At 35.6% G+C, this 23016-nt stretch overlaps 1 protein-coding gene across 4 annotated transcripts in view; it reads right to left on the reverse strand.

Annotated features, from left to right (window-relative positions):
* Window positions 1-518: 518 nt before the first annotated feature.
* The window catches only part of LOC128985063 (alpha-1,6-mannosyl-glycoprotein 2-beta-N-acetylglucosaminyltransferase-like), a 99930-nt gene continuing 77432 nt past the window's right edge, over window positions 519-23016 (reverse strand). For all 4 annotated transcript variants that reach the window (XM_054404453.1, XM_054404459.1, XM_054404445.1 and 1 more), the window contains 3 exons: window positions 15597-15757; window positions 13773-13975; window positions 519-998 (listed from right to left, as the gene is read on the reverse strand). In XM_054404453.1, the coding sequence (XP_054260428.1) occupies window positions 779-998; window positions 13773-13975; window positions 15597-15757 (584 nt within the window). In that variant the 3' untranslated portion in view covers window positions 519-778. The remainder of the gene's footprint in view (window positions 999-13772; window positions 13976-15596; window positions 15758-23016) is intronic.

The following is a 23016-nucleotide window of genomic DNA, read 5'->3' on the forward strand; positions in this document are numbered from 1 at the left end:
GCAAATTAGCTGTTGTCATAAATTTAAAAAATAATAGTGCTGCACCCTTTTGGTAAACCTATTAACTTTTTAATGCTATTGAACATTATATAATCAAATTGTTTAGTTGAACCAGCTTTTAAGTTTCTTTAATTCCATATAAATATAAGTACTTATAAGGTTAACATGGGAATCTCCAGAGCCACTGGGGCGGAGCCCTTTTGACGGATCCGCACCAAACTTCACACAAACCATCCTTGAATAATGCTTAATAATGCCTGAAAGTTTCATTACAATCTGTCAAGCGGTTAAACCTAATAATAGGTATTTAAATAGATTTAATTGAAACTCAATTCAGACAAATGGAAATTCGCTTAGTCGGCAGGTTTGCTGCGGCGGGGGTATTTAATCCGGATTTACATTCTAAAAAAGTCATTAGACTTTTGTAAAAACAACCACAAAATAAAAAGATGTACACCTAACAATGTCACATAGTTCCAGGATATCACAGACTAACACCAAAATGAAACACAAAATGAAAAAAAATACTTTTATTAATAAAATTAAACATGAACAGTTAAGTTAAATTAGCTTACAATAAGAATTTACTAACAATCCCAGTCCTCAAACAAAATAGTTTTGAAAGTTATGGCGATAAATGTTTCATCTGGAAAAATACTGTACAAGTACAATAATGGTAAGAATCTTTAAAAAACTTGTATAGACTGTAAAACATACTTTTCAGGAACAAAAGTTAAACATATTAAAACTAGGAATATACAGTCTGTTATAATGGTTTCTACTTGGCTAAAACTGTTGATGTGGGCCATACAGTGAGATTGAGACATAGTTGGATGTCTCTCGAGTCGGACCAGCCGCCCCACCCCCTCCTCACATGTGGTTGGTGGTAGTTAGTAGACTCTAGCATCACATTCTCCGGGAACATATACGGCTTGACAGAGGACAACTGTGTCTTGGCCTCATGCACAGCCATCTGCAAGTCACATGCTCCACTCTTGCTGCAAACAAACATTTAGGAACATAAAACTACATGATTTGTTTACATTTTCAAGTGTTTGACGTCTTCTAAACATTTAATTTTAAAACCATCCATGCTACATTTGAATTTACTCCAGATTGAGGCAGAACCAATCAATTTCACTGAAGCCCAATCAATCTCAAGTCGTTTTTTTTTTTCAATAAAACCCTATTCCCATGGTCCCATCACACTTGTTCTCATTTATAGCATAGACAACAAAAATTAAATATAGACCGTCAGCTGCGGTTACCATAGGTTTTGGCACACACTGCTGGGAGCACCATGTTGTTAAAACTCAACATGTTGCGGACCTTTAGGCCATTTATAGGATATATATATAAGTAGTAATCAAAATGGGTGTTCTGGGACAGAGGTGTTTTCGTTGAAATCCTTGAAAATCTGTGTGTTTTCCTTCACTTTCTGTTGAATTTGGTGAAAAAGTGATGGTTTTTGAGTGAATTTTGATGAAAATGGTGGTAAAATCAGTAAAAAGCTGAAAATCTGTGAGAGAGGAGGGGTCAATGACCTCCCCCTTGTCTGGTCACGTGACAGCTGTTTTTCCTCGAAAGGGGTGTGTCGTCCAGTGTTGTGTGGTCAGACAAGAAGGCGAGCATGGGGGGGTAGACTTGTATTGGGTGTTTTGATCAGACAAGAATGTTCGTACGGGGTGTTTTGGGTAGACAGCGGTGTGTTTGGAGTGCTGTGACAGCTAACTAGGCTCGCACTAGGAGATGGTTTGCAGTGAATTTTGACGAAAATGTTGGTAAAATTGGTAAATTATGAGAGAGGAGGTGTCTAGACCAGAGGCGTGGGGGGAGGGAGGAGGGGGGGGTGTGTCCATGACGTCACTTGTAAACAGAGGATCTGTGACCACGTGGAGTGAGGTAGGTCGGCAACTCAGCACGTGGTGTGGTTCCGAGTACTAAGGTGACGTCACATGTAAACAGAGGATCAGAGACCACGTGGGTTGAGGTAGGTCGGGGAGGGAGGAGGGAGGTGTGTCCATGACGTCACACGTAAACAGAGGATCAGAGAACACGTAGGTTAAGGCAGGTCGGGGGCCAGCACGGGGTGACCACGTGGTGTGGTTCAGAGTACTGAGGTGACGTCATATGTAAACAAAGGGGAGTGTTGCACAACGTCCAAGTGCCACGACGTCCAATAATATTTTTTCAGTGCCACGACGTCCAAAACATAATTTTTGAGTTGTTGCACGACGTCCAAGTGCCACGACGTCCAAAAGTACAGTAACTGCCAAAAATATAGTCTTTCTAAAAGCTTTGGACGTCGTGAAACAGCGCACTGTAGAATTGTAAAAAAGTATCATTTGCACCACGTCCAAAGCCTCTGCCAGTTGCACGATGTCCAAGTGCCACGACGTCCAATCAATATTTGACTGTTGCACGACGTCCAAGTGCCACGACGTCCAAAGTGCCTGCACACTGCGAACACTCTTTGCCGACCTCAGTGCATACAGTTCGCATTGCAATTATTGAAGGCAACTAGGCCTAGTCAACTATTGGAAAGTTGTCAACCGCTTCGTCTTCGATTAATGTTTAAATTATTCAATATTCAATGGTTCTAATTGAACTAATTATTGCATTAGCTTAAATTTTTTATATGTAAAATAAATACTATGTCACCGTAAAATGTAATGATGCAGTATTTCTGTTGTTATGATTGCATAATTGATTTCTACAAAATAGAGCTATGTCATAGAAACGAGATAAATAAATGACTACACTATTCACTATATTGTATGATTAATACAATAAATTAATCACTAGCCCAAAAGTAAATATGGTAGGTTTAATGTGAGTAGTGGTAGAATTCTAAGTACTGCAGTAGAATAGAATTGTCGTACAATATCAATTTGGTAGCGAATTTACTCGTAAGATAAAATGTATGCACAGTTTTATAACAGCTGTAAGACTTCCTATTTAAGTACCAGTATCATTGAAATTGCACAACTTCCATTGAACAGAAATGAGATAAATAGATATTGAAACACAGATATATGAATTTTCATACACTTATAATATGACGAATTCAAAAAGGTTTATCCGTAAAATGTGCTAAATATTATGTGAACTATCACTTATCAACTTTTTAAGCTATAATGGTGTTACTACAATGGTTAAAATTGTTTCCTGTGAAACATGTATTTTTTAAACTAAAAGAAGGTTTTCTTTTAGTACAAACCTTGCTCTATTAGTGTATACAAAAAATAATTTCACTATTTTACGAGATCAATGTTTGACAACAAATGGTTGAAGCAGATATTCAGAGAGTGTCTCCAGCTGATGCAGTAATAAAAACGTATTTTAGCCATAGCACAGACAATATATAATACTAAAATAGTAATCTATCTATCTATCTATCTATACTATTATAAAGAAGAGGTGGTGTCTGTGTGTTTGTATGAGATAATCTCAAAAAGTACTGAACCGACTGGGCTCAAATTGCACGCAAATGAAGCTACAGCTCCGAGAATATATATTATACAACTATTCCCTCTTCGTTATTGTCCTAGGGCTCTGCCCCGTGGGCTTTCAAAAATTTGAGGTGAGAGATTTTAAAATATTGATTGATGGTATCCATGGTAACAAGAGCAAACCTACAAAATTTAAATTTTTTTTAACAAGTATTTATTTACAATCTATAAGTAAATTTCATGACCATTTTAACATGGGTTAGATACACTCCATCAAGTCCACTAACATACAAAAAATTTTAAAAAATTTAACTAAAAACGATTTGGAAGGTCTATTGGATTAACTCTTTTGAGTCTATATGTAGCTTCACTATTATCGAGGAGGTTAACTGCCAGGAAATTTGGATGGATTTCTAATTTTCTTTGATATTTTTCACTTCGTTTTTTTATTTCTTCTCTAACATAGGGTAATTTTGTATCTTGATGAATAACTTTATTTGTGACAAACCAAGATGCTTGTAAAATCTTTCTTAGTGTTTTAGATTGAAATCGTTGAACTATTTCTATGTTCGAGTAAGTGGTTCCCCAGAGTTGGATACCGTAGGTCCAAATACAGTAGAGTCCCGCAAACTCGGCTCTCGATAACCCGGCAGTCTGGATAACTCGGCCATCACTTGGCTCAGAAAATTAGTGATTTTTTGAGTCCGATTTAAAAATGGACTCATATTCGCAACTCATACCAAGGATTTGTTGTACTATATCTGATGACTTAATACTGACTTGTACTATAAACATAAATAAAAAAGGCGGTTAAAAAGCTTAAAAATTGTATTGTTCTTATTTTTAACCCTAGTTCCTGATAACCCGGCATTTCACAAACTCGGCACCCTTCCAGTCCACATTACGGCGAGTTTGCGGGACTCTACTGTAATAGCTTTCAATATAATTTTGTATAAAAGTAATTTATTTTCAACAGATAATTTTGAATTTCGACCAATAAGCCAATTTAGTTTGTTTGTTTTTAAATTTAAATGAAGTCGTTTGTTCCAAATGTGTGAATGCCATGTAAGCCGTCTGTCGAGATGCATACCAAGGTACTTAACTTCGTTGGATTGTGGAAGCATCACATTATTCTATGTTACTGGGGGGCAAGTTCTTGTAGACATAGTAAATGTAACTTGAACGGATTTGGTTTCATTTACTTTAATTTTCCAATTCTGTAGCCACTGAGACAAATCGTCTAATGCAGCCTGAAGGTTTGATGATGCTAGAATAGGATCCTGATTTGATGACAAAAAAGCAGTGTCGTCTGCAAATGTTGCAACTGTAATACCCTGAGTACTTGGAAGGTCATACGTGAACAAAATATACAAAATAGGTCTAAGAACACTGCCTTGTGGTACACCTGATTCAATTTCAAGCACATCCGTAACTACATCTTGATATTGAATTTGAAAAAAGCGTTTGGACAAATACGATTTCAACACTCCATAGTGTGTATGGGGCAGCAAAGTTTTAATTTTGAACAATAGTCCTGTGTGTCAGACTTTATCAAACGCCTGGGCTACGTCCAAAAAGCAGATGAACAAAAAAGTTTATTTTCAAGATCTTCCTTGATTACATTCACTATTCTATGTACTTGCTCAATGGTGGAATGCTTTCGGCGGAATCCAAACTGATGGGAAGGCAACAATTCTTTTTCGTCAATTATAATTTGGAGTCTTTTAAAAAAAAGTTTTTTAAAAACTTTTGAAACCACGGGAAGAAGAGATGTAGGCCGATACGAGGATGCTTGATTTAAAGGTTTAGCAGGTTTCGGAATAACAAAATTTGTGAAACCTTCCACTGTATTGGGAAGTATTCGAGGCGTAAAACTGCATTGAGAAGTACTGTAAGGAATACTATTCCTTTTCTAGGCAGCTCTTTCAACACTTTACCTGTTATCAGATCATAACCGGGGGCTTTTTCGCCGTTTAAATCGTCTTTTATTACTTTAGCTACTTCGGATGGTGTAAACAATTTTATCGGTAAATCAAGTTGGTTTGGAGAATCGAGGAATTCCAAAATTTTGTTCAACGTTTGAATTTATATTATATGGTTTGAACACTTCTTTGAAGTATGAAGCAAAGACATCTGCTTTCTCGATGTTGTTTTTGGCCCATGAACCGTCTTCTTTTAGAATAGGTGGAATGCAAATTTGTGGACGTTTTAAGTTTTTTGTAACTTTCCAAAGGGAGTAGTCATTAGCTTCAGATGGAGAAAGGTTTGATGTGAAATCTTGAAATCTGTCATAGTTTAATTTAAACAGTAACCTTTTTAGTTGTTGAGTAGCCCTGTTTAGATTTCTTTTATCCGTCTGATCTCTAGAGTTTTGTCATATTCTACGGAGTCAGCGTTTTTCGGCAATTTTCCTATTAATTTTAATTGGATAGCTTATTCCGGATTTGCTCTCCAAGCGGAGTCTTGAACTGTTTTGTTGAAATGTTTAACAGCAAGATTCAAATCTTCTTCGCTCTTCAAACACACAGAAATCTTTAAATTTTGATCCATTAATTCACAAAAATAATTCCAATCTGTATTTTTGTTACATACGGTAAATGTGGTGGAATAGGTTTGAATATAACAGTTGAAGCGATCGTTAAAATTACAGGTGAGTGGTCTGAGGAAAGGTCCAGAGATTGCTCGATTGTCACACAATCTCGGTATACACCTTTCGTAACGAAAAAATCAAGAAGGTCTGGTATTTTTTGACGATCGGAGGGCCAATATGTCGGTTCACCTAATCTATATACTTATTTAATACGCAAGCACGATTTTTGTGACAATTACTCCTCCGAAACTACTGAACCGATTGACATGTTTTGGGTGTCATTGGAAAGAGCGTAACGTGAAGTTGTGCAGGAAACTTTCTTTTTAGGTAAGTAATTAGAGAGTGAGGCCCTGGGGCCCCTTAAAGTTTCGTATTTCTCCATAAGATTAACATGGGAAACAAACATTGTTTTGAAACTCCAGCTGTTGTCAGAAATTAAATATTAAATAATTGGTCTCCATGGGAGCATGAGAAAATTCACAATGTTTACATTTGCTTTGACATTTTTTTGTAAACAACCAGAACCGTCAAATGTCTATTTCACAAATTCCGACAGCTGATCCAAAAAAATGTATTTTCCTTCCATCATGTAAAACAACTATGTAGTAGGTTTATTTAATCTTAAACTTTATGATAGATTATTTATTATAAATCTATTTCAATGATTATGAAACAGATTTTTCCCGTTGCGAAGCAAAAATTAATAGTGAGAAGAAGAACATATGTAAAACAGTCAATGTGTAAATTATCTATGTTGTATTAAAAATGTGTTTAGTTTTGGATGTTGGTTTGTGTTAAATGATATCGGTTATTAGTTATTGCATTTTTATTCTAAGGATTTGGCATATGAGTAAGTCCATGATAAATCTTGGAGAGTAGTACGGAGCCTGACCGACAAAACATCTGCGAACGAAGATATAACCCTAAAAAATGAAGAATCTCTAATTAGTGACCCTGTAGATGTGGCAAACCTGTTCAATTCTGTCTTTGTTGACGAAGTAAGGAAGCTGACTGAACTGCATGGAAATGTCACCGAGGGTGTACAGGAGTTAACCGATGGGCCAGATTTTGATTTCGATGACTGCATGCGGCTAGAACCGACTACAGAGGATGAAGTACTGAGGGTGATGACTGTCGTGGGAAGGAGGACTAGTGCAGGAGTTGATGAGGTACCGTGCCATTTATTTGGAAGTTGTGCTGAATTTATTGCCAAACCTTTTACACTGATCATCAATGAATCTTTTGCAACTGGAACTTTTCCAGACAAATTAAAAATATCAAAAATAATACCTATTCATAAGAAAAATGATAAAAAACTTGCAGCTAACTATAGACCAGTAGCAATCCAATCTGCTTTTTCCAAGGTGTTTGAGATAATTTTCCTTAATAGACTCATGCCCTTCTTAGAAGAAAACAACATACTTTGTAAAAATCAATATGGGTTCCGGAAAGAAAGATCAACTATAGACTCAGTTTTTAAATTAATGACAAAGATTTATGACAACATTGACTTAATGGAGGACTCTCTCCTCCTTTTATATGACATGACCAAAGCCTTCGATTGCCTGGATCATGAAATACTTAAGACCAAACTAATGAAAATTGGTATTAGGAATAATCCCCTAAACTGGATAATGTCATTCCTTAAAAACAGATACCAAATTGACAATTGTAAATATTAGAAACACCAGTGAGACGAATGTTATAAAGACTTTTAAATCAAATATCTCTGACTGTATCAACACAGGAGTCCCGCAAGGATCAAATCTCGGACCAGTGTTGTTCCTTCTGTATATTAATGATTTGCCTGAAGAGATCCAGGACGGGGAACTATTGATGTTCGCAGATGATGTGGGGCATCTTACCTATGGATAAGACCGTATAACAGTTATAAGGAAAACTCAGGAAGGAATTAATAAAATGGTTAATTGGAGCGCCAATAATAAAATGGCACTTAACAGTTCAAAAACCAGTCTAATTCAATTTTACAATAGGAAAGAACCGGACTACTCACCACTTTTAAAAATGGGAGATACTCACCTAATGAAAGAAAAGTCAGCTAAATACCTTGGAATAACAATATCTGAAAATTTATCCTGGGAAAACCATATTGATAATATAGCAAAAAGATTAATAGTTGTGTGCCATCTTATTCGCAGACTTCAGAATATAATCGATAGAAACATCCTGTTACAAATTTATTATGGTTGCTTCCATAGTGTAATGGCCTATGGCATAATACTATGGGGAAACAGCACTGAAGCTCAAAGAATCTTTATGTTACAAAAACGAGCAGTAAGATCCATCTGTAAAATGAGAGGTCGGGACTCCTGCCGAGATACCTTCAAGGAACTTGGCATTTTAACTCTACCAGCAGTTTATATTCTGGAATGTGCCGTTACTGTTAAAGCCAAACCTGAATGTTTTACCAACAACAATAGTATTCACAACTATAACACCAGACAAGCACAAAATCTACATGTACAACAAGTAAGAACAGCATTAGTTAAAAAAAGTCCCTATCACATGTGCATAAAATTATACAATTGTTTACCTCAAAATTTAAAAAATGAAGATCAAAATGGCCTCAAGAAAAAATTAAAAATGTACCTGGTAGAGAAGAAAATATATAATGTAAAAGAATTCCTGGAAGAGTAACTGAATAAGAGAAATGAAGAGTAAATATAATACATTGACGACCACGGCGTAGATACGCTTCCAGTGGGATATTAAAAAAAAAAAAAAAAAAAAAAAAAAAACACCATTTCAGAGTTCTGCCAGTTTTTGCCTAACTCTATCCTGTAGAGTTTAAAGTAGCCTACACCTTATTGTCTACATATTGGCTTAACAACTTAGGTACGTTACTTTATAAAAGCTGACAGCCTTTTTACGTTGACTTAAATTGTAAGCTTACCTTTTCCTGTACATGGGCAGATTGATTGTTTAAAATTAACCCTTTAAACTGGAATAGGACTGTCATGTAAATTTTATTTTGTATAAAAAGTATTTCCTTCAGTTAATAATCTTTTAGTTGACTCTTTTAAAATCATCAGAATAAATTATGACTGTTATTAGTTTTTAAACAAGTTATTTGTTTATAAATAACTCCTGTACTTCTTTGCAATTGCTCATTTCGAGCAACATGTACACTAGTTTAAATTTTAAAATGTAAACAACCAGAACTAACTGTCAAATGAATTTTGATTTCACAATTCCACACAGCTGGTTCAAACATATTAAATAATGCACGAATATTAGAACAGAGAGGGTAAGGATTATAAATTTAAAATAATGATGTTACTAGCCCGAATGTAAACATTATTTTACATTACTTAAATGTAGCTGTCAAACCATATGTTAATGTAATTTAATTAGTATATGATTCTTTCAGATACTTCAGTTTCATACCAACCGGCACCGACATCAATGTCGTAGCAGGTTTGGGTGTTTTCGACTATTTTTCACAAAATATCAATAAAATGGTTTATACAGGGTGAGTCTTCTAAGCTGTCCTAAACAGATTACAGACGAACGGCTTGACATACAGAGATGAAACAAAACTTTTCCCCACTAATTCATACCCAAGGAACAACGTAAAAATGTTTTTACCATTTTTAAAATACAGGGTGTTCAAGAAACTGGGGGTCATGGGTTCGAATCTTAGAGTTTTCAAATGTAAACATATGTCATGTTATGCATTATTTTAAAGCTCTAGACTAGACAAACAATTTAGTGAAAACAGAACTCATTTATCTTTGTCCGTTTCAAAATGGCGGCCATTTTTATATAAAATATTGATATTTACAGAATACCCTGTATCTTGAAAACCACTAAACTTATTTTCGTTCTGTTTGAAAATTCTTAATCCTCGTAGGTTCAGCTTTAATTTGATATACAACAAGTCAACATTTTAAAAACTAAATATTTTTTCTATGATTTTAATTTTTTTTTTAGTTGGTAGCCTTGTAAATGAACATTTTTAAATGGCAACATATGTAAAAGTTTGTATAATTTTGAAGGTCTTATAAAAACAAACAACTTTTAAATTTAAACTTACCGTCTATCTTTGGTCGTTTTTTAATAATTAACCAAAAACTCCAATTGCCCATATAAAACTCATGTTAAACGTACAGTACTGAAGATTAGTGGATGGAGATACACTATTCCCATGGTACTGCGCGTTTAACATGAGTTTTATATGGGCAATTGGAGTTTTTGGTTAATTACTATAAAACGACCAAAGATAGACGGTAGGTTTAAATTAAAAAGTTTTTTGTTTTTACAAGACCTTCAAAATTATACACACTTTTACATATGTTGCCATTTAAAAATTTGCATTTACAAGGCTACCAACTTAAAAAAAAAATTAAATCATAGAAAAAATATTTAGTTTTTTAAATGTTGACTTGTCGTATATCAAATTAAAGCTGAACCTACGAGGATTAAGAATTTTCAAACAGAACGAAAATAAGTTTAGTGGTTTTCAAGATACAGGGTATTCTGTAAATATCAATATTTTCTATAAAAATGGCCGCCATTTTGAAACGGACAAAGATAAATGAGTTCTGTTTCCACTAAATTGTTTGTCTAGTCTAGAGCTTTACAATGATGCATAACATGAAATATGTTTACATTTGAAAACTCTGAGATTCGAACCCATGACCCCCAGTTTCTTGAACACCCTGTATTTTAAAAATGGTAAAAACATTTTTACGTTGTTCCTTGGGTATGAATTAGTGGGGAAAAGTTTTGTTTCATCTCTGTATGTCAAGCCGTTCGTCTGTAATCTGTTTAGGACAGCTTAGAAGATTCACCCTGTATATCATTGTAAATAGTTAGAACAGATGTATATACACTTGTTTATAAAAATTATTAATTATTATTTTAGAAGTTATTAGGTTTTTTACTAAACATGCTACGACATCAGACTTAGAAATTTTCAATGTCGTAGTAGGTTTCATACCAACCGACACCTACATCAATGTCGTAGCAGGTTTGTTACCAACCGGCACCGACATCAACCACGTGGTGACTGGTGACGTCACCTCAGTGCTCGGAACCATGCCCTACCACACTCCACGTGATCACCACGTACTGGCCCCCGACCTGCCTTAACCCACGTGTTCTCTGATCCTCTGTTTACATTTGACGTCATGGACACACCTCCCTTCTCCCTCCCCGACCTACCTCAACCCACGTGGTCTCTGACCCTCTGTTTACATATGACGTCACCTTAGTACTCGGAACCACACCACGTGCTGAGTCGCCGACCTACCTCACTCCACGTGGTCACAGATCCTCTGTTTACATCTGAGGTCATGGACACACTGGGTTTTGGCCCAGAAAATGACGGGTGTAAGCCAGCCCAACAGATCATACAAACGAGCAATAGTAAATAAAACTGATCTCTTTGTGGATGGAGTAGTAGAGGGACTGACTACACAGACAAATGCATCTATATCAGAGAGCCATTTCAACCTAAGACGTTACAAAGTGGTTGATCTTGCGCACAAAATTGTATAGGACTCCCATGATGTTCTTTTGGAATTGCATCTAGTATATGGCGATTATTGGAAGACCATTTGCATAGAGAAAATCCTCCTTTTGCCATATAAGATCAATAACATCTTGTTGCAGAAGAAGTGCTTCTTCTACAGTATCTAATCCTATAAGGGTGTCATCTACGTATATCTGATCTCTTAAGGCAGCAGCTGCAAGGGGATGATGCTGACCTTCATCCTCTATGAGTTGTTGGACAACACAGTTTGCAAGAAATGCCATACCATAAGTAACAGTACAAAGTTTAAATATTTGCAACGGCTTAGAAGAATCATTTCGCCAGTAGATTAGCTGCAAATTCCTATGATCTGGATGAAACCAAATATTACCAAACGTCATTTGTTTTATGACAAAAAAACCATTTGTTTTATGTCACACGTGAAGACGATACGTTGTCGGCGAAATCCAAAGATGATATGCTAGGGATGTCGTTAAGCTTTGGACCTGTATGTTAAATACTGTTGAGTGAGGTTACTGATGTAGTTACAGAAGAAGTGTTGAACACAATTCTTATTTTTCCATCTTTGAAGACTTCGTGATGTGGCAGGAATAAATTAGGAGAATATGTCCAGAAGATTCAAAATCTTGCATGAAGCTTTTCTGAAGATTTTCAAAAGATCTAAATACACTATACGCTGAATTGGCTGAATTTCCTAGAACTGTAGGGTTCTGCTTCAATGGTAGTTGAACTTGACATTTCCCATCGGGAAGACGAGAGTGTGTTTTCATAAAGTGATCATTGTACTTTACATCAGGAGAAAGCTTTGAAGCTGTTGGTTACTTCTGAAGCTCAAAAATTTTGAACAGCACTATGTAAATCGATATCTGAAAATGTGAGGAGATTCACTATTGTGTTGGCACTAGGGCGTGTATTGTCAAACTGGACAGGAGCATGGTGCCTAATAAAACATTACCAAAGATGGTGTTCCTTGTCGTCAATCACGTTTTAAGGTCCATAAGTATATAAGTCCAATATTTAATCAAAATCCTTCCACTGGATTTCTAGATCAATATGACAGACAAACAGACATAGGTAGCTTGTACGAGGGCTATTCAGATAGTAAGGAACGTTTCGATCTGACGGTGCTAGGGTCGTGCTGATCTCGTACATTTTGGTGCTTGCGCACTCGGTAACTCAGTTAGCATCCAGCCGTGACAAAAGGAACGTCCTCGCTTTACCCGTTTCTTTTGGCAATTTCAACTTAAAATGTGCGCTGAGTTTGAAAATCCTACCAGTTGTGAGGAGCGGTCAGTGATACGTTTTTCTTGGCAAAAACTTAAAACCAAAAGTCATTTATTGCCAAGTTTGTGAAGTTTACGGAAACAACGTAATGAAGTAAAGTTTGGTGCGAAAATGGTGCATTCAGTTTAAAAATGCCAGGTCTGATGTCCATGAGTCATGACGAAACTAAGGGCGTACATCCGAGCATTGTGACTAATGGAACTGGTCGCTATGTCGGGCGTGCGCAATTGGTTTTGTCATGACTCATGGACGTCAGTTTGGCCATTTTTTAACTGAATGCACCATTTTTGCACAGAACTTAACTTTGCATTCGCATTACGTTGTTTCCGTAAACTTCACAATCTTGGCAATAAATATCTATTGGTTTTAAGCTTTTTGCCAAAAAAAGACCGTATCACTGACCACAACTGACAACTGGCAGGATTTTCAAACGCAGCACACATTTTAAGTTAAAATCGTGAAAAAACGGGCAAAGTGAGGATGTTCCTGTTGTCACGGCTGGACGCTAACTGAGTTACCGAGTGTGCACACACCAAAATCTATGAGATCAGCACGCCCTAGCGGCATCAGAATGAAACGTTCCTTTACTTTCTGAATAGCCCTTGTTTTCTATTATAAAAGGACATAGCCTAAAATAAATTAACATAGAAGTATAAGAAAAGGCATAGAGCTTAAAGTTTTAATGGGAGATAGTTTGTGTTGGATTGGTGATACCGTTTTTTTTACTTTGTTTTGAACTGTACTCTCTAACTCTTAAATACTCTCCCTTGTATTGAAGTGATAACAGCTGAAAAACAATTTTTACAGATAACCACCTGGCTAGGATTCTGAAAATAAATTATGAGATCGTTTTTACTAGTACAGTTTTTTACACAGTAGATGAATAAATTAACATAAAATATGTAAAGGTTCTACACTGTAATTTTACCTTTCACACAGCTCTAAAACACGAGACACTCTGATTACAAGGGTGGTGAGTCGTTGGAAAAAGCACTCCTGAGCTGCGTACAGGAAGCTGGCACTCCAGTTGGCATCATCCAAGGTACAGAACACGTTCGCACACGCTCGGAGAGCTTGCCACAGACCACGGCCAAATGCAAATCCTACACCGTCCCAAGGTGCAATCTCCACCTGAACATTGTACATTTATAATTATATCTTGTTTGTTGTTTGTCTCATATAAGTAGAGCTTGGTTGTTCACACCTGATGTGTGCTAAGAAATGTGTGCAACTTGAGACTGTCCACACGCACTTTTCAATCCTCGCTTCAGTCAACTTTCAGTTCGTCATAAGTCAAAACTTAAATAAATCAAAATACCACAAGTTAAGAGTATACAAGTCTTCATTCTCAGCACCCGAAAGCAATAACTACTTGACTTTAAAGAGTTACTTCATTTTAAAAAGTCCTCATTGAGTTTATTTATTTTCACATTGTCTTTTGTAGCCGCCACATTGATCGGTGTATTTGTTTAGTTACTTGTCATAAACAATTTTTTTTACAGCTAGGTCACCATATTCTTTACTTCACCCACAACAAACAAGAAGAAGAAACACTTCTATTCAAACGATTCTGTGAGAATTTTTTTTTTGATATCGAACATAGGACTTAGTTCTATCAGCCTATACATAAACTGAAAACTCCCATACAGACTGAGTGAAATAGCCATAGATGTGTGCACATGTTGAAAGAGTGTCTACACGCTACAAAATATGTGCAGTCGCTGCAGACACTTGACGTAATTTGCTCAAACCTCCCATGTTGTCAGGGGCATCGCTCAAGGGGGGTAGGGGGGAAGCCACCCCCCCCCCAAATCATCTTTGAAAAGTGTAAAATTTGGGAATTCTTGGGTATTTGAAGGTATAAGTTGGTATTTTGGGAAGTTTGAAACTGTCTATAAGCTGTTGACTTAGCTGTATAAACTAATAATATAAGTAAATCAGTGTTAGAAATTTTATATCCTGAGAAACTATGATAAAAATGTTATGTAACGTATCTGTAGTACACAGTAATTCAAGGCTTTTTTAGAGAAATTTCCTTTCTGAGTTGCGTGTGGAGAGCCGTATCCACTGAGTGTTTATTAAAAATATTTTAAGAGGCTGTAAACTGAATTTATTATTGATCACAGGAGTAAACATTTGCTGAAACACTTCAGACACAATCAAAAATGAAGATTGACAATCAACTCAATAATGTGAGAGAAACCTTTTTCTTTTTATTTGTGTAGGCCAACTTATTTTAGCTATAAAGATGCTTTAAAAATTAATAATAATTAGTTGGGAATTTTGAGTAATATATTTGGGAAATCATGAAATATAGTTGATAATTTGAGTAATATAGTTGGAAAATTTGTGCAATATAGTTGGGAAATCTGTGTAAATTAGTTCAGAAATTCAAAAAGTCCCCCCTCCAGTATTTTATTCTTACGATGCCCCTGCTTGTTGTCGTGCCCACACGCATAAATTTGTGCAAATAGAGTCAACTCATGTAGCCTTAATAGTCAAAACCGAATACAGCTTCCTTGATCATCAGCTTATATCAGATTAATCTGAATAAGGGACTAACAGGCTTAAAGCTGTGACAAGGGTGTCAACGTTCATTCGCTCATCTTTGCCTAAAACTCTGCACCATGGTGTTTATGTTCTATCTCTTCAACTTTGTAACAGTTTGTTGAATATTTAAGTACACAAAGACAAAGTTACTGAAGTACAAGATCACACAGAAGCAAGATTGCCCACACTCTCCTTTACACACCTTGTTGGTTTCAACCTTGTATAGCTGTGAGCCATGTGGGTTGTGGAGATGGAAGCTGTTACATTCGGGACATTGCACGGCCGCCAGCTCTGTCATCAGTCGCAGCATGTGTACAGTGTCAGGCGCTACAAACTGGCCTTCTTCTAGGAACAAAACCGGCCCTAAAAAAAACATGTTACAAATTAAAAAACCACTTTTTTAATTTAATCCATTGGCGCCAGCTTAAGACTTGAGAGCGTTACGGCAAAGCGGCTGACTTACGAGTGCCGCTCGTGTCACCGCTACACAGTCCACTATTTATTTAATTATTATTATTTTCCCCCTTTTTGTTTCTTCTTACTTTATGATGTTTATCTTGCTTCTTGTTTTGCATATTTACTCATTTATTTTTACGAATAACAAACAAGGTTGTGTTGCCATGGAAACCAGATATCCCCCAAAATCAGCTGCGGTAAGGTAAAACAGCAGTTATTTATAGTGAGCAAAGTGAGCAATTGCCTCACTCGAGAGAAATCCTTACTCACGAGTGAGTGGTTTCTCGAGTGAGGCGATTGCACTTTGCACTCGAGTTGCACATAATATTTTTCCTACAGTTACCATAAAACAAATAAATTGGTAAAGAAACGTGCCTTCACGTTGCAAATCTGGAGTGAGACATTTCTCAAATCAGTGAGAGAACATGTACATTGTTAGGTAACTGTAGGATTTTTTTCTATGTGATCTATACCAATCTATAAAAGAGGAAGTATGTATGTATGTATATACCCTATGGACACCGAAACCGCTCGACAGATTGTAATTAAACTAGGCATTAGGGCCTATTGAGCATTGTTCAAGGATGGTTTGTGTGAAGTTTGGTCCAGATCTGTCAAAAGGGCTCTGCCCCAAAGGGTTTTAAGGGGTCCAATGTCAGACTTTTGGAACTACAATGTTTACAAATAAATATAATTTAAAAGCAGATGTTTACTTTCATCAACTGTTTTGTAGGTTTGAATAATCACAACATTCTGTATTTGTCATGATTTGAAATAATGTCACACTGTTTCCACGGATTGCAGCACAGAAAACCATTTTACTTTTGAATAAGTCCAAATATATTAAGCCTCAATCGGAGCACAACTGTGCATTCAACAACGTTTAAATTCTTCACTATTAAATATGCAAACATAAAGTAAACCTTTATCAAAGTACTAGAGGACCCATGCTGCTCCGCAGCTTTAAAGTAAATATAATATCCGAGAAATAATGAAATTTATGATATTTGATTGAGTAATACAGTTTCTTAAAAGTAACTGATTCTAACGATCAACAGCACAACACATCAAATTAAAGCCTATAATTTACTGATTATTTTGAGTCTAGGTAAATGAAAAAAAATGTTTATGTTGGTTGTTCACCTTGATATTGACATAAGTCAACCTCTTTTACACTAGCAGCTTCGTGTGTGCCATAAAACGTAACTTTATACTTAGGCAATTTGCTTTCAGCATCAATACTGTCAATCAAAGCTGGCCAGTGAGGATAGCCTCTTACTTTGGCAAAGACTTTGTCACCAGGGTTAAATTTAAAGTTCTACCCATTTTAATTAGACCAGTTTTAATTTATAACATTTGTTTTCAATGCTTGCTTATGAATAAAAATAATATTAAATAAAATTGAAATAATCTTTAGATAAAAATCAAATAAAAATTTCCTCTATAATATATTAATAAGTCTTGATGTTTGTCTTAATTTATTATCAGGTAGTATATATTATATAGATGTATTCTATTTTCTTATCACTTCTTATATTTAAAATTATTTATTAAGCCAAATTCCAGGATCAGTTATCTAGGTAATGTACTCCTAAGTTACATAACTAGTCCTAGATTGATAAGGAGTAGGTTGTCTGTGGTCAGTCAGGGCAAGGTTCAGCAACAAGGTTCAGTAAGTCTGTATAGTTTAGACACCAGTGTCTAACCTGTCCAGTGCCTAACCTGTCCAGATCCTGTTGCAGGCGGATTGATGCACAGGATGCCAAAACCCAACGAAAATTGAAACTATGGATGAAAACATGTGACAATTTGCATCCAATTAGTAAGTAAAACTATTTAAGACTAGGTTGGTCTGCCGTTACACTTTAGACGCATAAATGAGCGAAGCATTATTTAAAGATTGTCAATGGCTAAAGCAGCTAACACCCTACAATATGTTCCCTTTCAACAGATTCACCGTTTGTTTGCCCGATATTATTTAAATTCTAAAGATTGACAAATTTAGCTGATACAGTAGAGTCCCGCAAACTCGGCACTCGATAACCCGGCAGTCTGGATAACTCGGCCATCACCTGGCTCAGAAAATTTGTGATTTTTTAGTTAAATATGTATGTACAGTATACATTTTTTTATTTCCTAAGGCACCAAGGACTTCTTTCACTATATCTGATGACTTAATACTGACTTGTAATATAAATATAAATAAAAAAGGCGGTTGAAAAGCTTCAAAACTGTATTGTTAAGCCTAGTTCCCGATAACCCGGCATTTCACAAACTCGGCACCCTTTCAGTCCACATTACGCCGAGTTTGCGGGACTCTACTGTAGTTCATACTGTACCTTTGTAGTGAAACTGGCCATCCTGACCATTTGCTTGTACTTTGTAAATGGGCATAGCAGGATGTACTCGTGCAATCAACATTTGTTCTACAATCGTCAGGTCAGTTAATTCGTTCGGGACACTTGACACATCCATATTATTTAACGCCGTGAATTTAGTTGCACTTGAACGACAACGCGAACAAATCGGTGATTGGTTTGAAGCTGTTAGTTGTTGGCGATGACAGTTAGTGCAAGTGTAAAATTGTTGTGCATCTAATTCATGTTAGAATTGATTAGCTAACTGCCTTCATTATCAGATTCTTCCGCCACTGCTTCATCTGGTTCTTCTTGTTCACGACGCCACTCTCTTACAATATTTGCATTATCGGTGCGACGACCAATATTACGACAAGGCCTTTGAGGCATGCTCAAAACAAATATAGCAAAACTACTTCCATTGATAAACTGTTACATTCCAACTTTAACCTATGATGAAAGTAAACTTTGAAATGTAAACAAAACAGTTACAAACAATTAACATATGTTTATCTTATTTAAATGAAACGAGATAAACCCATACTAGGTGAACCCGTGCGAATTCGCACGAATAATAAATTAGGATAATATAGCAACGTCGTTAGATGTTGCGTCGTTGTATCGACATTGGTCTTGAGCTTGATCGTTGACTACAGTATATGCATTCTAAGTTCTTTTTGCAGTTCAGTAGGAGTACTTTGGAGGAAGGAGCTCATCATGCTGAACACTTGCGCGCATGGATTAATATCAACCAAATGTTGAGTCAAAATGTGCATGAGTTCAGTTCTGCAAGAGCATTAGCTTTGTTCTTTCTTTCTTGAACAGCGGTTTCGACGTCATAGATATAAAGTTGGGCATATGTGGGATGCTCCCCTTCTGACGGTTGAAAGGTCCAATTGAGTGATAAATTGTGTCGTGCACCTTATACAGTAAGGCCCTCCACCTTTATGTTCTTCAATTTTAGCTCGAGTGCTGACCATTGCGAGCGCAGAGTTGCACGATCTAGTGTTCTCTTTGTATGATTTGCTCCATTTGGTAGGCTCTGGATATAACGGCTTTCTCGGTATGGTGGTAGATTCACTTTTCCTTTATGGCAGCAGGATGAAAATCCTTCGCCTCGTCCTCTTTTTCTTCTTTAAAATGTAGCACACCACATTTCTGACATTTTAATGCCATCTCGCCAAGTGAATGCTGCTGAATTCTTGTATTAGTCAGTGCAATTTTGTAAGTACACGTTGCCACTAACTGTTCCAGCTCCTCGTCTGGGCTCCTTACGTTTTGCATTGCTTGCCGTATGTTGACTCGCCATGTCCGACCGGCAATATTTCTTTTCCGTTGGATCCTTGGCATGTATAATAGAAACTATAATATAAAACATTTCTCCCTTCTTGTCCTATAGGTAAAATTTCTTTGCAGGGTTTCTAGTTATTTTTAAAAACATGCAAACTGTTTACATTTCAAAACCAAACATAACAGCTGGGATTTATTTTTCTTTAAACTAATTTATTGACATCTGTTTCAGAATATAATAACATTCAAATCAATCACAATGTTATCCTTATGGAAGGAACTTTGAGGGCAGCCCATGCCCTTAAAAAGATATATTTCAAAAATCTTAAGCCGGTTTGCACATCTAGATACCTAGACGAACATTTTGGTACATAATATGTGGGGTTAAATCTTAAAACAAAAAAGCCTTATTGTTCACAAAGTTTCATGTCGTGTATTAAATATATAGATGTCATAAACCCAATATAATTTTTCTTTCAACTTACATTAAAATAACAAGCGAAATTGCGTGACCCGTAAAATAAAATCCAGAAGGAAATTTGCAAATATTTTTTTACCAAAACATTGTGCTCAGTATTCTTTAGCTGTTGGCCAAATTTCATATCAATTGGTCAAGCCATTACATTCTGATGCTCTTACAAAGAAGTTACAAAGTGAGGGAAAGTGAGCTTCGCTCAATAATATTAAGTTTATTTACTGTCTTCTTGAAATGGTTATGCAGAAAAATTTGTTAAAAACTGTTCTTGTATCAATATTACTTACTTTTAACAACTTGTAATAATTTAATACCACAGTATTTCATAAATAAAATAGAGCACATTAGAACAAACTGTAGGGAACAAGCCATCAATCGATAACTAAAAAATAGAGCAGTAATTTCAAAAACGCCAAAAATAATAATTATAACATACCATAGAAATACTGATTATAGCATTGCTCAATTTTGTAAACTCTTAGAAAGTGAAAACTGGATCAATGTGTTCAATGCACCTGTTAATAATAAGTTTGACATTTTCTTTGATATAATTAAGAATGATTTTGATGTTTGTTTTCCTAAGCTTAAAAGTAGATTACTATACAATGATGGTTGAAAATGACATATTGTGCAAACTAATATCTTCTACTGGTTCAAAAAATATTATTTCACCCTCCAAAAAATTGATATCAAGATTTAGTCTTTCACCAATTACTTATGAAGAGCTGGACAAAATTATAACTTCTTTTGATAATAAATTTTCTACTGGCTGGGATGAAATACCAATGCCAATAATTAAACAGGCTCGTCTATATATATTATTACCATTACTACATGTTATAAACTCCTCTTTCATCTCTGGAATTTTCCCCGAAAAACTAAAAAAATCTAAAATTAAACCTTGCTATAAGAATGGTAGCCCAGAAGAAATGTGTAATTACAGACCTATCTCATTGTTATGCTCATTTTCCAAAAATTTTCAGCGAGTTGTGCATATACAACTTTCAAAATACTTAGAGGTAAATAATTTATTAGATAAGGAACAATATGGTTAAGTAGTTGGAATATTCTTGGACTTAACAAAAGCCTTTGATAGTGTCTCACATGATTTACTTCTTGAAAAACTTAAATATAACGGTGTAAAAGGGAGAGCTTGGCGTTGGTTTGAATCTTATCTTACAGGCAGGCAGCAGTATGTCACAATTGATCACATAAATTGCCATAACCAATTAATTACTTACACTTCTTCAACAAAAATTGTTAAGTATGGTGTCCCTCAAAGATCAATATTGGGGCTCCTATTATTCTTAATTTACATGACTGACTTCCCCTCATTGATAGAATCTCCCAATTGTGTTTGTTTATTTGCTGATGACATCAATATAAAAATATCCGGAAATTCAAATTCTTATGTGGAAGTCTCTTCTTTTGTTGAGCTTACCAAATGTAACCAATATTTAAATGAAATCAATTTATTACCGAATCCAATAAAAACCAATTATATAAATTTTTCTTCAACGAGCAAAAATACACCTGATTTTAATATTTTTATGGATACAACTTTACTAAATGAAGTTAAAACAATAAAATTTCTTGGATTACATATAGATGATAAATTCAACTGGGACAGTCATGTTGAAAATGTTTGTAATAAAGTCAACTCAGGCATACATGCATTAAGTTAGATGTCAAAATTTATTAGTTTAAAAACCTTAAAAATAGTATATCATCATTCCCTGATTGAATCACACATTTCTTTTGGGTTGTGTCTTTATGGTGGCACATCAAATTTTAAACTAAACAGTATTCTGGAACTTCAGAAAGAAGCAATTCGCATCATGCTAAAACTAAAATCAAAAGAATCCGCAAAAGAGCACTTTAAAGAAATAGGAATTATGACTGTTTTTAGCTTATACATTTATCAAATAGCCCTTTATATTAAATCAAACCATGAAAGATTGCCAAAATTGAACTCTTTTCATATGTATTTGTGTGATAATTAATAAGTGGACTGTATTTTAGATGAGAATAAAAGAAATAATAGTTGAACTGTATTTGAAAGAAACATTTTTTACACTGAGATATAAACAGTATCAATTAATAATTAAACATCAGCTGGTACAAATGTATATGAACATAGCAAATCAAAGAGTTTTAAATAAATAATGTGGGGATGATTATAAATATTAATAAGTACTGAACATAACCGCCCACCAAAAACAACTTTAGTGGTTTTTCTTATTTGACCTATCCTTGGCAACTCTTGTGTTTATGTGAAATTCTTGTCTAGTTTGGTTTCTGTATGATCTTGAAAAATTGCTGATTTCTTTAGATCCAGCAGAGTAGGTTAACATCTTCTTGTCTGTGGAGTAGTCTTGTCTTTCATAATAGTTTGATGGTCCTTTAGTAAGAAAGGATTTACTTGGGTGGTGAACTTTTATAGGTCCAATTAGAACCCAACCAAAAATGCTGTGGTAGAGAGTAGGCATACCATGAGGGGTAGATCTCCGCCCACCATCAAAAATGTCGGGGTACAAATCAGCTCCGAGCAAAACATCAATACCTCCAGGAACATCAAAATGTGGATCCGAGAGTTCAAAGCGTTGGAAATATTTTCTTATTTCAGAGTCAAGAGAAGTATAAGGTAAAGAAGATGTAGTTTGAGAGAGGACAATAGCGTTAGTGTTTAGAATGGGCCCATGTTGGAAGCGAGGTTTGATAGTGAAATTGACACACCCCTTTGCCTCAACTGATGTTTGAGATAATCCTTGTACCGGAGCATTAAATTTTTGTCTTTGAAGGCCGTAGCTGTTGAACACATCATTCACTAATAAATGAAGCTTGAGATCCTGGATCAATAAGAGCTCGAAATGTCCTATATTTACCAAATGAATCACTCACTTGAATAGCTGCTGTACCGAGTAACACTGAAGTATTTGAGTCAGTCTTACCTGATCCAAATCCTGACATCACTGGCTTGTCATCTTCGGGAGTGTTTGTTTGGCTTTTGTAAAAATGTGACACATGACATACCTGATCTGATT

This window comes from Macrosteles quadrilineatus, unplaced genomic scaffold, assembly GCF_028750875.1.
Source record: "Macrosteles quadrilineatus isolate MER2022 unplaced genomic scaffold, UCM_ALF_1.0 Scaffold_1__1_contigs__length_201487025, whole genome shotgun sequence".
Lineage (NCBI taxonomy): Eukaryota > Metazoa > Arthropoda > Insecta > Hemiptera > Cicadellidae > Macrosteles > Macrosteles quadrilineatus.